The 18,958-nt window shown below is 39.7% G+C and overlaps 1 protein-coding gene across 4 annotated transcripts in view; it reads right to left on the minus strand.

Moving 5' to 3' along the window:
* The window catches only part of VPS8 (VPS8 subunit of CORVET complex), a 250,605-nt gene extending 234,849 nt beyond the window's left edge, over positions 1–15,756 (minus strand). For all 4 annotated transcript variants that reach the window (XR_008422497.1, XR_008422498.1, XM_019463393.2 and 1 more), the window contains exons 1-3: positions 15,671–15,756; positions 5,535–5,788; positions 4,644–4,712 (exon numbers count right to left, since the gene is read on the minus strand). Coding sequence is in view for 2 of the 4 variants with exons in the window: in XM_019463393.2 (XP_019318938.2) it covers positions 4,644–4,712; positions 5,535–5,687 (222 nt within the window). In the remaining 2 variants the exon portion in view is untranslated. The remainder of the gene's footprint in view (positions 1–4,643; positions 4,713–5,534; positions 5,789–15,670) is intronic.
* Between the last annotated feature and the right edge of the window lie 3,202 nt (positions 15,757–18,958).

Raw genomic sequence — 18,958 nt, forward strand, 5'->3', positions numbered from 1 at the left:
GTATCAACATTTCTCTTGAGGTTCAGGCCCATATTGCCAACTGCTTTTCATATATCTACACACATGCACACACACCTGCTAAAAACAAGATTAGAACCACAAGGAGAGACGGTCTCTTGAGAGCCGGACAGAGGTGGGACAACTGCCTTAGGAAAGGAAAGGAAAGAACTCAAAAATTAGAACTGCAGCACCAAGAAGCAAGAGGGCTAATCAGAATCTTACCTGATTTTCTTAAGCACCCTGAGGATGTAATTAAAGAAAACAGATCCATTAAATTAAGCCAGGGTTGAGGACTTACAAAATGCATGAAAGAAAAAATGAAAGAAGAGAACTGAGCTTATCAATAAGGCTGAATTTAAAACTACTAGCTACACAGCAGAGATATTAATTTTCCCACACTGATGCATAAAATCTACATAATCCTTTCAAATTTCATTGTGTGTCTGTGTGTCTGTATGTGTAAACTAATAAAGTGATTCTAAAATTTACATGATGCAGAAGACCAAGAATAAGCAAGGCAACCTTGAAGAACAACACCAAAGATCTGAAACTACTAGTTATCAAGACCTATCATAACAAACATTAGAATGTGGTATTAGGGCGAGTATAGAAAGACCAGTGGAATCAGACCCACACAAAAATGACCACCTGATTTAAAACAAAAGTGACACCACAGAAAAGAATAATTTTTTTCAGTAAATGGTGCTGGCTCATACCTCACACCATCACACACAAAAAATTCCAGATGAATCACAGACCAAAGTTTAAAAGGCAGAACAATAAAGATATTAAAACAAGATAGTATCATCATGACCTCAGAATTTTCAAAATTTTCTCAAAACAAGACACACAAAAACACTAACCATAACAGAAAACCAAAATAAGCTGAACTACATTAAGAACTTCTGCTCATCAAAAGAAACCATTAAGAGTGAAAAAGTAACCCACAGAATGGAAGAAGATATTTGTAATACATATACCTAATAAAGGGCCTATATACATCACATGTAAAGAACTCCTACAGGGTGCCTGGGTGGCTCAGTCATTTAAGCATCTGACTCTTGGTTTCAGCTCAGATCATGAGTTTACGGTTTCATGAGTTCGAGCCCCACATCAGGCTCTGCACTGGCAGGGTAGAGCCTGCTTGGGATTCTCTCTCTTTCCTTCGCTCTCTTCCCCTCCCCTGCTCATGCTGCCTCTGTCTCTCTCAACATAAACAAACTTAAAAAAAAAAATTTTTTTTTAACGTTTTATTTATTTTTGAGACAGGGAGAGACAGAGCATGAACAGGGGAGGGTCAGAGAGAGGGAGACACAGAATCTGAAACAGGCTCCAGGCTCTGAGCTGTCAGCACAGAGCCCGATGCAGGGCTTGAACTCACGGACTGTGAGATCATGACCTGAGCCGAAGTCGGCCACTTAACCGACTGAGCCACCCAGGCGCCCCTAAAAAAATTTTTAAAAAGAACTCCTGTAAGGTTAAAAAAAAAAAAAGTGAGCAAAAGACATGAAAAGGCAATTCACAAAAGAGATATCCAAAAGCCCAAAACCTATGTCAAAATACCCAATTTCATCAGTCTTCAAAGAGAGAAATTCAGATTAAAACAATGATGTGATACCACTGTACATGGATACAGTGAAAAAGAGAAAATTCAAAAGTTGATGAGGCTATGGTATTCAGCACTCTCATATACTGCTGCTGGAAGTATGTATTATTCCAACCACTCTAAAAAAACCTAAGGCGGGGCACTCAGCTCAGTGGGCTGAGTGTCCGAATTCGGCTCCGGTCATGACCTCACAGTTCGTGAGTTAGAGGCCCACATTGGGCTCGCTGCTGTCAGCACAGAGGCCACTTCAGATCCTCTGTCTCTGTCTCTCTCTCTGCCCTTCCCCCACTTGCACTCTCTCTCTCTCTCTCTCTCTCAAAAAGAAATAAACATAAAAACAACACCTGCGGCAATATCTACTAAAGCTGAACATACCCGTATCTGACGACCTAGAAATTCTATTCCTAAGTATATAACCAACAGAAATGTGTGTGTATATATATATGTGTATAAACATACCTAAAGACATGAATAAGAATATTCACAGCAACTTTTCATAGTAGCCAGAAATTAGATATTATACAAATGCCCGTCAAAAGTAGAATGAACAATGGTATACACATAATATAAAGAGTTTTATGTATGGGAATAATTACATACAAAAATATGAGTGAATCTAATAAAATATGGAGGAAAACAGATCAGACACACAAAAGCACATACTGTATAATTCCACTTATATGAAGTTCAAAGCAGGCAAGCTGATCAATGCTAGAAGTTAGAACTGTGATTATCCTCGGCTTAGGTACTCAAGGGGCACAAGAAGAGATTCTGGGGTGTTAGTGATGTTTTATTTCTTCATCTGGATTCTAGCTGCACAGGGCATTCAATTTGCGAAAATTCACCAAACTATACACTTACAATTTGTGCACTTTTTCTATATGTATGTTACACTTCAATAAAAAGTTCAAAATAAATTTCTGGCTGCACAGTAGTAATGAAGTGAAGCAGGAATTTCCCAGACTGGAAGACTAGGAAGGATGAAGAGACTTGGTCCTGATTAGGCCAAAGAATAGGTTTAATGGAAGAAAAAGGTGGGGAGGTGGGGAGGTGGGCAGGCGGCTATGGTGAAAGAATGGAATTTCACAACTAAAAACCTCAGAGGTAGCACAGTTTCAAATGATGACAAGGCCTAGTAACATTATTTCATACCCTAAATTCTGAGATTTAGGATATCTCAATAATCTCTAACTTTCCAAACTATAACATATCTTGGATGCCCATTTCTTCCCAGCTTCTCTTCAGGTTGACATTAATGAACATTACTGAATACGTACACCCACATATCACATATCCTGGAGCAAGTGCTTACTTACACTTTGCATTTTTGCCCTTTCCATTTTGTCCTTTTCTAAAATCATTTTAATACTTTCTCCCCCTGTAGTCTTCATAATGTTCTACAACTTAAATTTTATTTTCACTTTCACTTATCCACCTGCCTAGCTCCTTGGAGGTGTGAAGGCTAGCCAAGTTGCAGTCCTATGTCTCTCCCAAAGTCAGAGACAGTCATACGACATTTTATAATCCTGGCATCTAACACTATGACCCAAATACCTGAGGCACCCAAATTACTACTGAGGATGATAACAGTATTATCTTCTCAGTAAGCCACTAATGACTGTACTTACTGTTACTTATAGATAAGTAAATTGTGCAAAGATGGTTTTTCTTCATTATGAACCTGTTTCATTCATGAGCATTTTCTTCGCCATTTGTGCACAAATATGATTAAATATGGCTTTATACACAACGTTCTAAGATTACTTTTATTTCACACTTAGTGAAATGAGGATGTGATTAAGATGTTAACAAAAATGACTAAGATTACTCTCTTCATCTCTAAATGAAAGATTTCCTATTAGAAAGCAATAAATATCACTGTAATTGGTTAATCTTTCATTGACCAAAGCCTTGTCAAAATTTAAAATGTTTAAGTCTTAGCACAGATCATACATTTTTGAAGTTAAAATATATTCAAAGTAACAGCAATATCAAACTGATGCAAAAAATAGATATCAAAGTCATACAAGAAAAATAAAAGACACAATTCACAGAGAAAGTAGTCCACATCCTACAAAGTGTTGCCTATAACCCCAAAAGTATAGGTAAATAAGTAACAAAAACCAAGACTCAACTTATTCAAAGCTATGGGATCAGTAGGCATTTCTTTTGGGGAACCTATGCATCGTTATCTGTTAGAAAACTATAGATCTGAAGTAGATTAACACACTTAAAAAATCTTTCTTGTATTAGAACCTAACACCTCCAAGAGGAGTCTCAAGCAAGTTTTTAAAAGATCAAGAAGACAGAGTTAAAGAACTGTCAGCAGACGCAAGGTACATAAAAACTCACATACTTCACCAACATGTTACTGCCACCAAGCTCCTTTATAAAGTCTTTATGATCCGCTAATTCAGAAAGTAACATCATTTCAAAACTCTGACAAACTTTTTAACAAAGATGGCACCCATAAGACAAACTGTGCAAGTTTTGTTTTCTTTACACAGAAGAGTGATGAGGAGCATTTCAAGGCTGCAGCTGCTCTCTACTATCAGAGGATGGGTTGAGTATCACTCATAGAGAGGACATTATCGAAACATTATACAAAGCTCCAGAGTGACACAAATTTAGTATTTTAGCTTGCTTCATAAAACATTTTTTCAAATCTACCAAGTATGAGGCATTGTACTTGGCACAGGCATGAAAAGACACGGCTTCTGCCCTTGAGAAGTTCATAATCTAGGTGAGCACTGTCCAACAGAACTTTCTGCAACAATGGAAATATTCTGTACCTGTTCTGTCCACCTTAGTAGCCACTAGCCACATGGGGCAACTGAGCACCTAAAATACACCTTGCACAACTGAGAGATTGAATTTTTCATTTTTATTGAACTATAATTAATTTAAATCTAAATTGCTCCCTGTGACTAGTGGCTCCCATACTGGACAGTGCAGATCTAGATACTTACACTATAATTAATCCAAAAGCATTAAAATCAATTCCATAAAATGACAATGATCATTAATACATACTTACCTCATTGAGTATGCTTTCCAGTGTTGGAGGCGTATCAACTTGAGGAATATCAAATTCCTTGTCATCAATCTAAATAGAGAAAAGAAACTAATGCTCATATAATGCTGCTCTCCCTCTTAGAATCGTGGGAGTGCTTTAATTTATTAGAACCGTTACAAATTAAAGAGATAAACATACCAACAAACTGATCACGCAGAGCACCAACCCAATAGTCCACGTTAATAAGGTCAAAAGACTACAGAATTGTTTCCTCTCCTATCCACATATTCAGTGGTTATTAAGAACAAATATGCAGTAACTGCAACATCCTGACAGCCCTTTCCAGAAAGCTTCTGTTCAAGGACTCAGGCATCTGCATTCTTAAATAGTATAAAACAGCATGTCTTATGACAAGCCCCAATTTTCTAAGTGTAAAAAGCAATATACAGAGCAATGTACAACATCATAAGCGATATACAAAGGTCTGACATTGCCTTTCTTAGTTATTTCATAAATTATGGTGAGAAATGATTAGGTCAAACAAATTGCCATTAAATATTCTCCTGGTCACAAAAACTTATTAATATCAAATCAATGGGAGAAAAGTCACTTCATAAGATTTCTAAACCTACCACTAGCTCTGTGACCTTGAGCATCTAGTTAACATAGTCAGCTGTACTTCAGTTTCTTCCTCTATGAAGTGGCTTATCAGAGTGTGTGAAGCTCGAATGAGAACATATGTTAAAAGTGTTTCATAAATGGTAAATGTACACAAATGAAGACTGATATGATCTCATAAACCTGTTCATAGACTTCTACTAATTCATGTGAAAATGATAAAAAGTCTTTAGGTTCTAACTCTAACCAACGTTCTGGTTAAATAACATCATTTGACAAAAGTTGAATTTTTACCAGATCATTTTTGAACTCCAGTTCCTTGTCCAGATCTATGTAAGAAAATTTTGAAAGCGAAGCTTCAAGATTGAAAGACTTATTCAGTTCTTCTTCTGTAGTCTTGGCACAAAGGCTCTGTTCCACATTTTCATGGTCTGGTTCGTTTTCCATATTTACTTATAATAATTGTAGTTCAGTCAATCCAAGCAAGTTTTTGTTTGTTTTGTTTTGATTTTTGGCCTTAGATCATGATGACCTGAATGATCTGATCTCTTTTTAAAAAAGAAAAAATATACACCATTTAGATTTCATCAATTGGACATTTCAAAGACGTACTTGGTTAGACTTGTGTAGAAATGGATTCTTCATTCAATCACCTGACTGTGAAGCAAAGAGAAATCAATCCTAGGGTTTGAGGTATGATACTGGGGAAGAGCTTCTATGGAAGCACAGAGGAGACATATCTCACTACGGAGTCTGGGAAGGGGTCCACCACCCAAAGTCATTAAGTCTGGTGATAGTGATAGACTTGGGATAAGTTCAGCCACTAGACTTGGGACCAAACATATTTATGTTTTAAGAGAATAAGGGTAAATTGGTGCCAAGAACTGCAATTAACCACCCCCCCCCCCCACATTACACTCCTAAACCCCACAAATCTCCAGTTCCCCTGGAGAAAAGCATACACATCAGTTTTGTTGTTGGCATCCATCAACAGTTGGCTTAACCAACTGAGCCACCCAGGTACCCCAATAAATAAGCTTTTTAAAAAAATAAAATAGAGTTGAAAATTAGTTGCTGTTATTGTTTTTTTAAATGCCTAAAATTCACTGACAATTTTATCCAACTAGGCTCATTGTTTTTTAGTACTGATGATGAATTTCACTTTGTTCCAAGTTTCATTTTTATCAGATTAAAAGAAACGAGTAACTACTATATGTAAGACATGTAGACTCATGAAGACAGATTTTTCAAGAGCTGAAACCAATTTTTCTTGCTAGTACATTTGGTATATTACCAAATACAGACTAATTTCTTTCACATGTTACAGAAGATAGACTACAGCTCTGTTCTACAAACACATGATATCAAATACATTCCTAGAAGACATAAGTGAGGGCACTCTGTATCTGGCAACATTTGAAAGTAGCTTTCCAATCTCAGGTACTAAACATATTTCCCCCTTTGCAATGAGCCAAGGGCAGAAGCAATATTAACAATAATATGACTTTCTTCGAAGAGCACTGAATTGACTCATGACAAATTCCTTGTTAATAAAGTTCTCTCCTATTTGCTCCACTTAGGAAAAATGATTACAATTAGTCAAGGAATGTTCGCAAACATGCACAATCTAATACACATTCAGTGATTCCTGAGGACAGTTATTAAGTTTTATCCTTACACATTAAAAAAAAGAATGGAAAAGACAATAGCCCCCCCCCCAAAAAAACACTTTTATTTAAATGATTTAATAACCTAAAATATTTCACTCTTCACATTCGTCTTTCTAAAACAACTCACAAAGGAAAACAATTTTTTTTCTGGCTCTTTTTTTATATCTCCTATCTGGTATTAGTTAAGAGGTTCTCAGGGCAGCTCAGCATCTATGAACACCAATACCACATTCAAGAAGTTTCAAATGATCGGGCGCCTGGGTGGCTCAGTCGGTTAAGCGGCCGACTTCGGCTCAGGTCACGATCTCGCGGTCCGTGAGTTCGAGCCCCGCGTCGGGCTCTGTGCTGACAGCTCAGAGCCTGGAGCCTGTTTCAGATTCTGTGTCTCCCTCTCTCTCTGCCCCTCCCCTGTTCATGCTCTGTCTCTCTCTGTCTCAAAAATAAATAAACGTTAAAAAAAAAAAAAAAGAAGTTTCAAATGATCAAGCATCCCCTAAACAAAGAGTACCATCTTGCCATGCTACCCTACTCCACTTTCAACCTTCACTTCACCAAGTTCCTATTATTGTGATATGCTGGCAAAGTGGAAAGAACATAAGCCAAACAGTCCATTAAAATCAGGTTTGACTTTGGGCTTTACCAGCTCCAATCTGTGACCCTGGCTAATGTGTCTACCCTTTCTGAGCCACTCTATTTCTATATCTTGGAAGATGAAATATTGTGGCCATATATGTTTTTGCCCATAACAGCACCTCTTGTTGGAGGAAGGGCTCCTTCAAACCATGTGGTTCTTGTGGAGGCTGCCAATCAAAACTCCCCTAGTAACAGAGACTGCATAATGTAGCCAGAGTGCTTCAGGGGGATTCATTAAAATGGAACTGGTGAGGAAAAGCTGCTTCCACTGTGTTCTAAACAATGAATAGTAAGGCTGAGCAGCACCCCCACCCTACACCCCACCCTGTTCTGCAGAAAAAAAGGAGGTCATTTATTCAATACATATCAACTAAGCACATACTATAAATGCCACTGGAGATCCACCACTACGGACTCAATTTACATCCTAGAAACAGATTCTCTAACAATAATAAAATCAACCTACAAAAAGAACCAGAGAAGATGAGGAAGGGGTGTCCTGATACCACTCAGGCCCCCTTATTCCAGTCTTGTATGATGTTCGCTCTAGCCACAGTCTTCTGGTGGTTTGGCTGTATAAGCCAGCATACTCTCCCAACTCTTTTTTTTTTTTTTCTTTTTAAACTTACAATGGAGAGTCCTGACTTTTAGGAATGCAGCTACCTATTCTGCAAAGCTACTGTGAGGAATATATTAGATTATGACTATAAAGCATTTAGAATAATGCCTGGACACAGAATAGGTTTTCAAGAAATACTAGCTATTATCATTTAAAATTTCCTCAAGATTTCCAAATTCTTCCAGAGCTAAACATCCTGAAACAATATCCAGTACTTCTGTAACAGTCTGGCCAGTGTTAAGCTTATCATAAGGATACCTTACTGGAAGAGTATACTTACTTCTGCTCTCAGAAGTTTCTTTATGAGCTAAATGTTAAGGGTTTTATCTAAGACTAGTACAGCCCCCAGTAAAGCATCAGAGACCCTTCAGGAAAAACGTTTAATTATTATAATAATTGTCATATACTACTAATTCATTCTAAAATTGTGCTTTTAGGGGTGTCTAAGCGGCTCAGTTGGTTGAGGATCCGACTCATGATTTCAGCTCAGGTCATGATCTCAGAGTCCTAGGATTAAGCCCCACATCAGGCTCTGTGTAGAGTGTAGAGCCTGCTTAGGATTCTCTCTCTCCCTCTGCCCCTCTCCCCAGCTCACACTCGCTTGCAGGCACTCACTCTCTCTCTCTCTCTCTCTCTCAAATAAATAAATAAATAAATAAATAAATAAATAAATAAATAAATAAAAATTGTGCTTTTACATCAACTTCCTCTTTTATCAGTTACCAGCAATTACACTTTTATGTTAGAGAGCCAATTTATGCAACCCAAATAGACCTAGGAAACAAAAGGTCACCATGCTCGGATTTTCTTTAAAAAAGGAGTCCACTAGAGCAGTGTCTCCAATTTTTTTTAGAAATTGAGCTGTGCTTGAATCTACCTGCGGTAAGTAAAATACCCAGTGATGTCTGTCCTGATCTCCAGAACCTATGACTCTGTTACCTTAAATGTCCAAAGGAACTTCACAGAGGTGATAAAATGAAGATCTTGACTTGGGGAGATTATCCAGGATGAGCCATGTTGGCTCAATGAGGGTCTTAAAAAGTGGAAGAGGGAGGCAGAAGAGTGTGTCAGAGAAAGAGATAAGACAATAAAAGCAGGGTCACAGAGACGCTGTGTTGCAGGCTTTGAAGGAGTCAAAGAATTTAGGCTGTCTCTAGAAGCTGCAGAAGGCAGAAATGGATTCTCTCCCAGAGCCTCTAGAAGGGCCCCAGCCCTGCACAGCTTGATCTTGGCTTAGTAAGAGCAGTGCTGCTCTCGTGAACTAAAGAACTGTAAAATGATAAATCTGTGTTTTAAGCTACATTTGGGGTAATTTGTTACAGCAGGAATAAGAAATGAATACACTATCCGGGTGCCTGGGTGGCTCAGTTGGATACGCAGCTGCCTTCGGTTCAGGTCATGATCTCAGTTTATGGGTTCAAGCCCTGCATCGGGCTCTGTGCTGACAGCTCAGAGCCTGGAGCCTGTTTCAGATTCTGTGTCTCCCTCTCTCTCTGCCCCTCCCCTGTTCACGCTCTGTCTCTGTCTCAAGAATAAATAAACACTAAAAAAAAATTTTTTTTTAATAAAAAGAAAAAAGAAAGAAAGAAATGAATATACTATCAAACTTCAACTAATTTGTTTCTGGTCACATTGCCAATATTCTGAAATACTAATCCCTCCCTCATCAGTTTGTGTGCCCAAATATTTATTGAGCAAGCTCTTCATTCCAATATGCAGACCAATGATGAAATGCTTAATATATGACGCTTCCTATTACACATGATGCAGACACTGCCTACAGATATCACTTAAGTGATATTCCAGTACTACTGATAATTTCCTTTTAAGACTAAATTCTACAACTAGCTTTCCACCCAACCATCCTGCAATCTAGTGTTTCTATAGCTCTTAAGGAGATGCCAAGTCAGACAGTACCTGCAGACAACACAATAGGTAAAATCAATTGTTTCTTAGTCTCTCCCAGAATGAAGTCACATTACTCTGACAGGAAATATCATAAAATCATGATTACCCAGTATGCTGTCATCTTCTGAGTCCTGATAAACTAACATTTTAATAGTTCTGATTTAAGATTATCTGACATCTTGACAGTTCTCAAGGCTATTCCCTCTTAATAAGGTTATTCCCTACCAAGTAATAATAGATTCAAGGATCATTTAAAAATCAATATATGTATCATATAAACAGCAATGACCCCATTTCAACCCTGGTTAACTGAACAAGAACTCTAGAATGTAACCTATATTAGGCAGGGTGACTATGAAACTCTTTGACCAATTTTTTTTGTTGTCATGGTTTTGTTTTCACCTCGGCAGACCTTCCCAACTGTTTTCAAATTCCAGGATCCTATTTAATTCACTGACATTCCTTTCCTCCTAAAAGTGTCATATGAGACACTTTTCACATTATGATGAAATCGAATCAAGTTCTGTTTTCTTTTTATAACTTACTGTAGCCCCAGAAAGGTATCACGAAATCATGGTATGGAAACAATTTTACATTCCAACTTTGTTTCCAGCTTTCCCAATCTAAGTATTTCTCTTCTTCCATGGCTTTGTTTTGCTTTGTCTTCTTGTGGTTTGTTTGTGAAGAAAAATACAATAGAGGATTAACTTCTATTTGTTTTCTGTGCTCTTTCTCTAGTAAATAGACTCATTCTGAACAGCTCCCCAATGCCTACTGTATAAAATTCCAAAATCTAAGCCTAGGATTCCAGATATCACATGAGCTGACCCTACCTTCCTTTACAACAAAAGGTAACTTGTATTCAGAGTCCTTCAAGAAGAGCTTCCCCTTTCCCTCCATGTCTGCTCGTGCTAGTTCACCTGCCCTTTCCTTTTCCTCTCCATTTATCTAAGTTCCTTCTTTCCTCCCTTCCCTAAGCATCCTCTGAATCCAGAATCCATGTCTTCTTTACAACAGTGCCTTGGAGCTTTCCTCATATTGATTCATTAACTTACCATGTGACTATGTCTTTTGTCCCCAACAGAAATGAAGCCAGGCTTCTTTGTATACTCCACATCAGTAGGCTCGCTGAGTTACATAGCTATGTAGACATTCAATAAATATTTGATTAACACAAGAATTGGAAGACAGGACTAACACCTGTGTTGCAAATTAAATGTATCAGTTTTATTACCTATAATTGTTATTTGACTCACAGCCTATAGGAATCTGTGCCATAGTAAGCCAAGTTATAATTGAGCTCTACCTTTCTGTAATCAGGCTTGTCAACTACTGTTGATCATATTCATCCCTCAGATATCAGCTAAAACTTTGCTTCCTCAAAAAGACTTTTTTTGTCCTGCTCAACTAAACCAGGTTCCCTGATAATATGCACCTATAACATTGTTCTCCTCTTTCACTAAACCTGTCACAATGCAATCATTGTTTCAGTGTCTGAACCATGATTCCCTTCCCTCAGGAAGGAAAGGAATGCAGGTTCCAGGAGAGCAAAGACCAGATCTACCTTGTTCACCAATGTATTCCCAATGCTAATCAACCCATCAATCCTTCCCTCCTCTCCTCAATCCCTACCTCCTCCTCCCCGCCTCCCCGCCTCCTCCCCGCCTCCCCGCCTCCTCCCCGCCTCCCCGCCTCCTCCCCTCCCCCTCCCGGCCAATAAGCAGCCAAGCAACACTGCATCACTGGCTTCTAGAGCCCCAAATAGCAGTTCTGGTCATTCAAAATAAGATATGGTTAGTCATTCTACCCCCAAAGCCTCCCACCTTACAAGTTCCATTCTTTGCATCTAGGTGAGATTTTTAAAAATCCGTAACAGTGCTTTTTATTTTTTTTTTTAATTTTTTTTTTAACATTTTTATTTATTTTTGAGACAGGGAGAGACAGAGCATGAACAGGGGAGGGTCAGAGAGAGGGAGACATAGAATCTGAAACAGGCTCCAGGCTCTGAGCCGTCAGCACAGAGCCCAACGCGGGCCTCAAACTCACGGACCGTGAGATCATGACCTGAGCCGAAGTCGGCCGCTTAACCGACTGAGCCACCCAGGCGCCCCATAACAGTGCTTTTTTAAAAAATGATCATTTAGTTCATGTATAACATGACACAAACTCCACAACTTCATATGTTTTGTGTTCTTTTACATTAACTCAGACTACAAAACCAAGATGAAAACAGTGGAGATGCATCCTATGTCCATTCTGTTTACAGGAATTCAACTATTATCTTCAGCAAAGAGAAAGAAAAAAAAGAAATGATTCACAAATACATGGGGACTCTGCACACCATTCCACCCAATACTATACACTTCAGGGTGAGCACGCGACAGGAGATGGATATCTGCTGCCCTTTTGGTCTCAGTTCTTGAATGCCTTGTACATAAGTGATCCATTTCATCTGTGCCCAAAATAACAAATAGCATGCTGTTCCAACATGGAAGAAAAACTGGCTGCGTTGCACTTCCTGAGAGACAGGTCTCCAACCTGGGAGACTCCCTCCCAGGTATTTTTCAGGAGCACTCAAGTTTCACCTTACTCGTGGACTTCAGAAACAGACCCTCTGTTAGACACAATGCTACTATACACTCAGATGAGATGCATACTTGGCTCGAGTTTCTTTCCAAGAATAGGCACATTTAAGCCCACAATGCTCAGAGTGGCCACTATGAAAAAGCCCAAACCTGTTTCCCTTTCTCTTCTCTTGGTAAATGTCTAAATGAGAAGAGTAATTATTTGAAACTTAGGAAATACATATAGAACAACAAATGTTAAAAATAAAAGTGAGGGGGGCACCTGGGTGGCTCAGTCGGTTAAGCATCCAACTTCGGCTCAGGTCATGATCTTACAGTTTGTGAGTTTGAGCCCCACATCAGGTTCTGTGCTAACACTTCAGAGCCTGGAGCCTGCTTCAGGTTCTGTGTCTCCCTCTCTCTCTGCCCCTCCCCTGCTCACGCTCTGTCTGAGCATGGTGCTAAGTTACTGCCATGAACCATCAGGCACAACCTTCAAGGTGCCACATTCTAAAAAAGAAAAAACTGGGGCGCCTGGGTGGCTCAGTCGGTTAAGCATCTGACTTCTGCTCAGGTCATGATCTCACCATCTGTGAGTTCGAGCCCCACGTCGGGCTCTGTGCTGACAGCTCAGAGCCTGGAGCCTGTTTCAGATTCTGTGTCTCCCTCTCTCTCTGACCCTCCCCTGTTCACGCTCTGTCTCTCTCTGTCGCAAAAATAAATAAACGTTAAAAAAAAAAAAAATGAAAAGTTTTAAAAAAGTAAAAATAAATAAAAAAGAAAAAACTAATCCCTATAATATACAAAATAATGGTAAGATCCATGTCTACAAACATCTATATTATGCATAAACCCTAATATTATTCATCAGTTTTATATCAATGTGTACAGAGGTGATAAGCGAAATGAGACAGGAAAAAAAATCACTTCTTTCCAGCTTCCAGTAGGTCCTTAGTATTATAAGAATTACTCTTCAAAGACCCACCCCACCCTTAGAGAACTTCTCCTAAGAAGTACATGGGCTTTGTGTAGACTGAAATATATTCCCCTTTCTTCTTTCCTAAATTGGTACGAGTGAATTCTTTTCAGTTAAATGCACAAGATAGGATTCCATTCAGTTGTAGGCTGAGTAGATGGTAGCCTTCCCACTCATCTTAATTAGCTCCCAATTGTCATCTCAATTTCTCTTGGTTAGGGGGTCGAGAAGGATGTGGAGTCACAAGAGATTTTTTTTTTTTTTAAGAGCAAAAGGAAACTTCTTACTGAACCACAGAAGAAAAACAAATTTGATTATGGTTAAAACATCCCTTCAACATCTTTCCTTTGGAAAACTGCTCGTCCTACACTCCAACCTAGCCAGAAGAGTAGGACATGACATTCTGGTATCCGTTCAGCCAGTCACTATCCTTCCCTGGAATCTGTAAATACTGAAGGTAGGAGTTTTCTCTTTGTTCTGGGAAGATGTTAGCACAGGGGCTGTTACACAGAAATGAAGATAATTCAAACATTAATTCAAGATTCAATTAAGACTCGAACAGTTCGAGTCTATATCTATATATAGATTACACCTGACACTGTGAATCAAGACACTATCTAACCTCTGTGAAAAGTAGAAACAGATGGAAAGTTAAACATACTTCCTTAAGTTGAAAACGCCTTACTTTTAATTCACCTACATAACTGACATCTGGTATCACAATGGTTGACATCTCTATAAAAGAGTGACAAACGGCTATAAAGTGCCAAGAAGCCTCAATATTCCGAAGACAAAAAACATCCATCTGCTGATGCTGGTCCAGGTGCAAAGAAAATACATAAAGGATAATCAACATACTATTATCTTAGCGCTCTAGAAAGAATTTTTTCACATGTCTCTTTAACATATGAAGCCCAATAGTTCAACCAGAATTCCCCCCCCCCCCACTTATCTTTTATTATGCTTTCTATGGAACAGGCCACTTGTTGACAGAGGATTCGGTATCCATTTACTCTCTCCTTAAAGTTAACCATAAGCAAACCCATGTCTTCCACAAACATGTAGATTCTCCATCCCCATTTGTATTAGACTTCAAACACACACACACCTGACATGTAATTAACTACCTCTCAATCACAGACATCTGAAGGAGAGGTGGTGCCACAAGTCAACCTCCATGATTGTTTTGCTTGTGTTTTCTTTTTATGGGGGGGAAGAGTGTGGTAGACGGTGGGCATGCAGAGGACACAAGCCTTCCTGTCCATTTCTAGTATGAGTCTAATATTAGGAGGTTATGGAAGAGGCATGCCTAGTTGAAGAAGGTTCCCAGCTCTTCCTGACAACCCATGGCCACGGAACCTCCCTAGCTGACCCTACTTCATCACACCCTACCCTCCCTTTGAAGCACACCCAAACATTTGAGGCAGCTCTGTTTCCCTCTTTCCCCAGATACCACATTTGGGAGAACACAACAGGACACAGGAGTGGCCTCAAACTTTACAGACCCACCTGTCCTCCTGTAGCCCTCACTCTGGAGCACACTTGCAGGCAGAGACAAACAGGAACCAGCCTCACAGGGTGCACATCAATCCTAAGAGGTGGACACCTCATCTAAGCCTTGGCCCCACACTTGGGGAGCACACTTGTCCCGACCTTCAAGAGACAAAGTAGCCTACACCTGTACCAGGGGCCTGAAAGGCGGATTGCACATCTGTTTCATCCGGGGGAGGGTGATCACCCGCCGCCTAGTCTCACAATCAGGAGAAGCGGGTGCACCTATCCCTCGGCCTCACATTTGTTAGGAAAAAGTGTAAACCGCCTAAGCCAATTCCATGCTAAACGCCGGACACGCCTCTCCGCCCCAGCGTCAACCCTGCCGAGCTCGTGGGCCCCAGTCCAGTTAGTCAGCCTGGGGCTGCTCAGTCAGACACTCCGGGGCCGCGCCACCGCGCGGGGGAAAGGGCCGAGGCTCAGAAACCCGGCGCGTTCTCCTCCCGCCCGGGGGACAGCCCCTCACTACAGTCCCCACCCCGCTGGCCCGCTCCCAGGAGATTCTTTACCTGAGCTCGCGGCCATTCCAGCCCCAGACCCGCGGCCCACGTGACCCCGCCCCCTGGCTCCAGCCTCACGCATGCGCAGTCTACACCACTGATAGCCACGCTTCCGCTTTCTTCCCCGCACTCTTGTCACTCCTGGGCGGTCCGCCCCCCTACACCACGCCCCCATTTAAAGGGCCAGAGATTCAATGTCTCACACCAGGGACTTAATGGGTGATTAACATCTTGCGGAAGAGGAGAGTGGAAACGTCAGTGAAGCGCAGACCTGTACAAACAAGTCTTTGAAATGGGAAGACAAACGCCTCCAGCCCTATGTCAATGAATTCATCTGGCCTTTAAGAAAGAGACCCTACCTCAGCCAGGCAAGAAAGGTAGTTGATTTCCAGACTTTTGGAATTTGTAACCGGTAAATTTTTACTTAATCTTTTTAAAGACGCACAAAGAATTGCCAGCTTTTTATTTTGCCAAGTAAGGACAATAAATACACACTAAAAAACAACTATTATTTTCTAACTTATATGGTCAACATTGATCCACAAAAAATACATCTTAACACCAAACGTATAGGAGAGACACTCTCAAATAAAGGAGATGTCTTTTAAATGGATAAAAATGTATGTTTATTTCTCTTATTCCTCCTGGAGAAAGATGAAAGCTTTCAGGACAGACTGGATTTTAGAGCCACCACTGTAGATAACCCTAGCCCCAAAGCACAGATCTTATGCTTACTGGGGCCTATAGTAAAGAAAATGGAAGGAGGAAGAACAGAAGATGCTCCTAGAAGGAGATTTCGAAAATATTCAGTTGGGAAGACATTATTGCACACCAACTAGGCACACTGCACTTCTGAGCCTCTGAAGGACTCAGAGGTGGGTAAGACGCAGCCCTGCCCCCAGGGCTAAGAACTCCATATAGGGACCTAGCTACAATGCTAGTGCATTGTAATGCAAGTCGGGCTCTTTTAACTGGTATAAGAAAGGTATGAGACCATCACTTTAGGACACAGATGAAGAAAAATGGTGGAACTATTTTCCTGAGGTGGGCCTCAGGAAGCTAAAAGGAGAAGTTGGAAGGGGGAACCAACTACTACTCAATGTCAATTACAGGAAGAATTGTCAATTACAGACCCCAACAGAAGAATATTCAACAGAGCGAATCATTGATTACAGGACCCGACAGGGAAAGATGTACATTGCATTTCCTCTGAGAAATCAACTACCCCTGGGACTCAGCCAATGAACAATCTGAATCCCTGCTTTCACCAATGGATTTTCCTTCAAAACAACCCCTCCCAACTTACTTCTCCGTTAAATAAGTTCCTTGGCTTTGGTGGACTTGCCTATAGTTCTGCCACAGCTTGCTTGTCTGGAATTGCAATTCTTGGTTACTCCCTAATAGACCCATTTTTGCTGGTAAAAACTTGTATTTTTCAGGTTAACACTATGCATTTATGCATGTATACACACACACACACACACACACACACACACACACACACACTGTGTGTAAATCCTAGACAGTAATCACCTTTAGCATGTGCAATACAACTTGACATTTTATATTTTAGTCTATTTTTTTTTAATGCTGGTTACTAAATTGATTTCATGACTCACTAATGCATAGCAACCCATAGCTTGAAAGTACAGCATGGAATATGTTAAAGGTACAACAGGATATAAGGCTGGAAAGACAAAGCCCAGATCCAAGGAGGACATTGAATGCCAAGCTGGGGGTGTCTGCTCTTCTGGTAAGAGGCCCTGGAGGTTCTTAAGCAGAGAACTGCTTAAAATGGCATGACTATAGCTGTGCCTTAGAAGTCTGAAGACCTGCCTTCAGTTCTCAGTATCACATTTTTAGAGGAAAACTATTAAACAGGAGCCTGGCTAGAAGAGAGTCAGCAGGCTGGTGAGATCAGAAACTCTGTCTAACAGAGAACTGTTAAAAGTGTTGGGCAGAAAGGAAATTGGCAGAAGTGGGGGACTGGATTATGATACTGAGGGGTGGGGAAGGTTGTTCCCTGACCTTTTTGAATGATCTGTACAGCAATTTTAGATGTATTCTGTGTAACTCTAGGGAGTAAATCTAGGACCCTTGCTGGATGTTATAGGGAAATGATTCCAAATCACAATAAGAATTATTTTAGGGCAGTCTAAACTGACACAGGCTGTTTGCATTAATTAAATTAAAATATTGTAGGTCACGTGGGTGGCTCAGTCAGCTAAGCATCCACCTCTTGATATCAGCTCAGATCATGATCTCTCAGTTCATGAGATCTCTCAGTTCATGAGTTCATGAGATTGTCGGGCTTTGCGCTAACAGCAGGGAGCCTGCTTGGGATTCTCTCCCTCTCTCTCTTCTCCTCCTCTGCTGATGCTCTCTCTCTCTTTCAAGATAAATAAATAAACTTTAAAAAATTAAAATATTATATGCTTATTATATAAAGCTTGGAAAATTCAGGAAATATAAAAAGTAAAGCAGAAATTATCCACATCCCAGGAAACAGCACTTTTGGCTTATTTTCTTTGAGTCTTTTTCTTTGCACATTTACAGTTTTTTACATAATAGAACTATATAAGTATATAGTTCTGTGTACCATTTTTTTTGTTTTTGTTTTTTTGCTCAGTGTTGTATCTTGAGCGCCATCCACTGTTATTAAAATTTGTCACAAATATTCTTTGTAATGGCTGCATAATTGTTGATAATATAGTTTATTTCTTAATTTTTGGACATTTAGGGGGTTAACTATTTTTTCACTGTTAACAAGAACGTTGACATGAATATCCTTATACAGAAATCTTTGCCCACATGTAAAAATTATTTCCTTAAGATAGAAACCCTATAAGTGAAATTACAGACTCAAAGACTTTGAAAGCTCTTCATTCTGTGAATACCTTCTGGCAAATTGCTTTCCAGAAAGGTCAGGCCAGTTTTCATTCTTACCGGAAGTACTCAAGGGTGCCCATCACACATACCCATCAGCATTTACTTTATCTTTTTAAAAAAGCTTTCCCAATTTGATAGAGGAAATGGCCTCGCATTTTAATTTGTATTGGATTACTAGCAAGATGGAATATGTTTATAAATTTATCAACCCTTTATAGTTATTCTGGGAATGCAATTTCACTGCCTATGTTTGGATTTGTGATTACCAAATAGTACTAAGTGAATTGTTGCAGACTTATGAGAAAAAAAAAAAAAGAGAGAAGAACTTTAAAAATAAATAATGTGGTCACACCAAGTTATAGCTGGATTATATTGTGGTATACCGTATAAACAAAGGTTAGTAGAACT

Source organism: Panthera pardus, unplaced genomic scaffold (genome assembly GCF_024362965.1).
Source record: "Panthera pardus isolate Hobbes unplaced genomic scaffold, ASM2436296v1 HiC_scaffold_16, whole genome shotgun sequence".
NCBI lineage: Eukaryota > Metazoa > Chordata > Mammalia > Carnivora > Felidae > Panthera > Panthera pardus.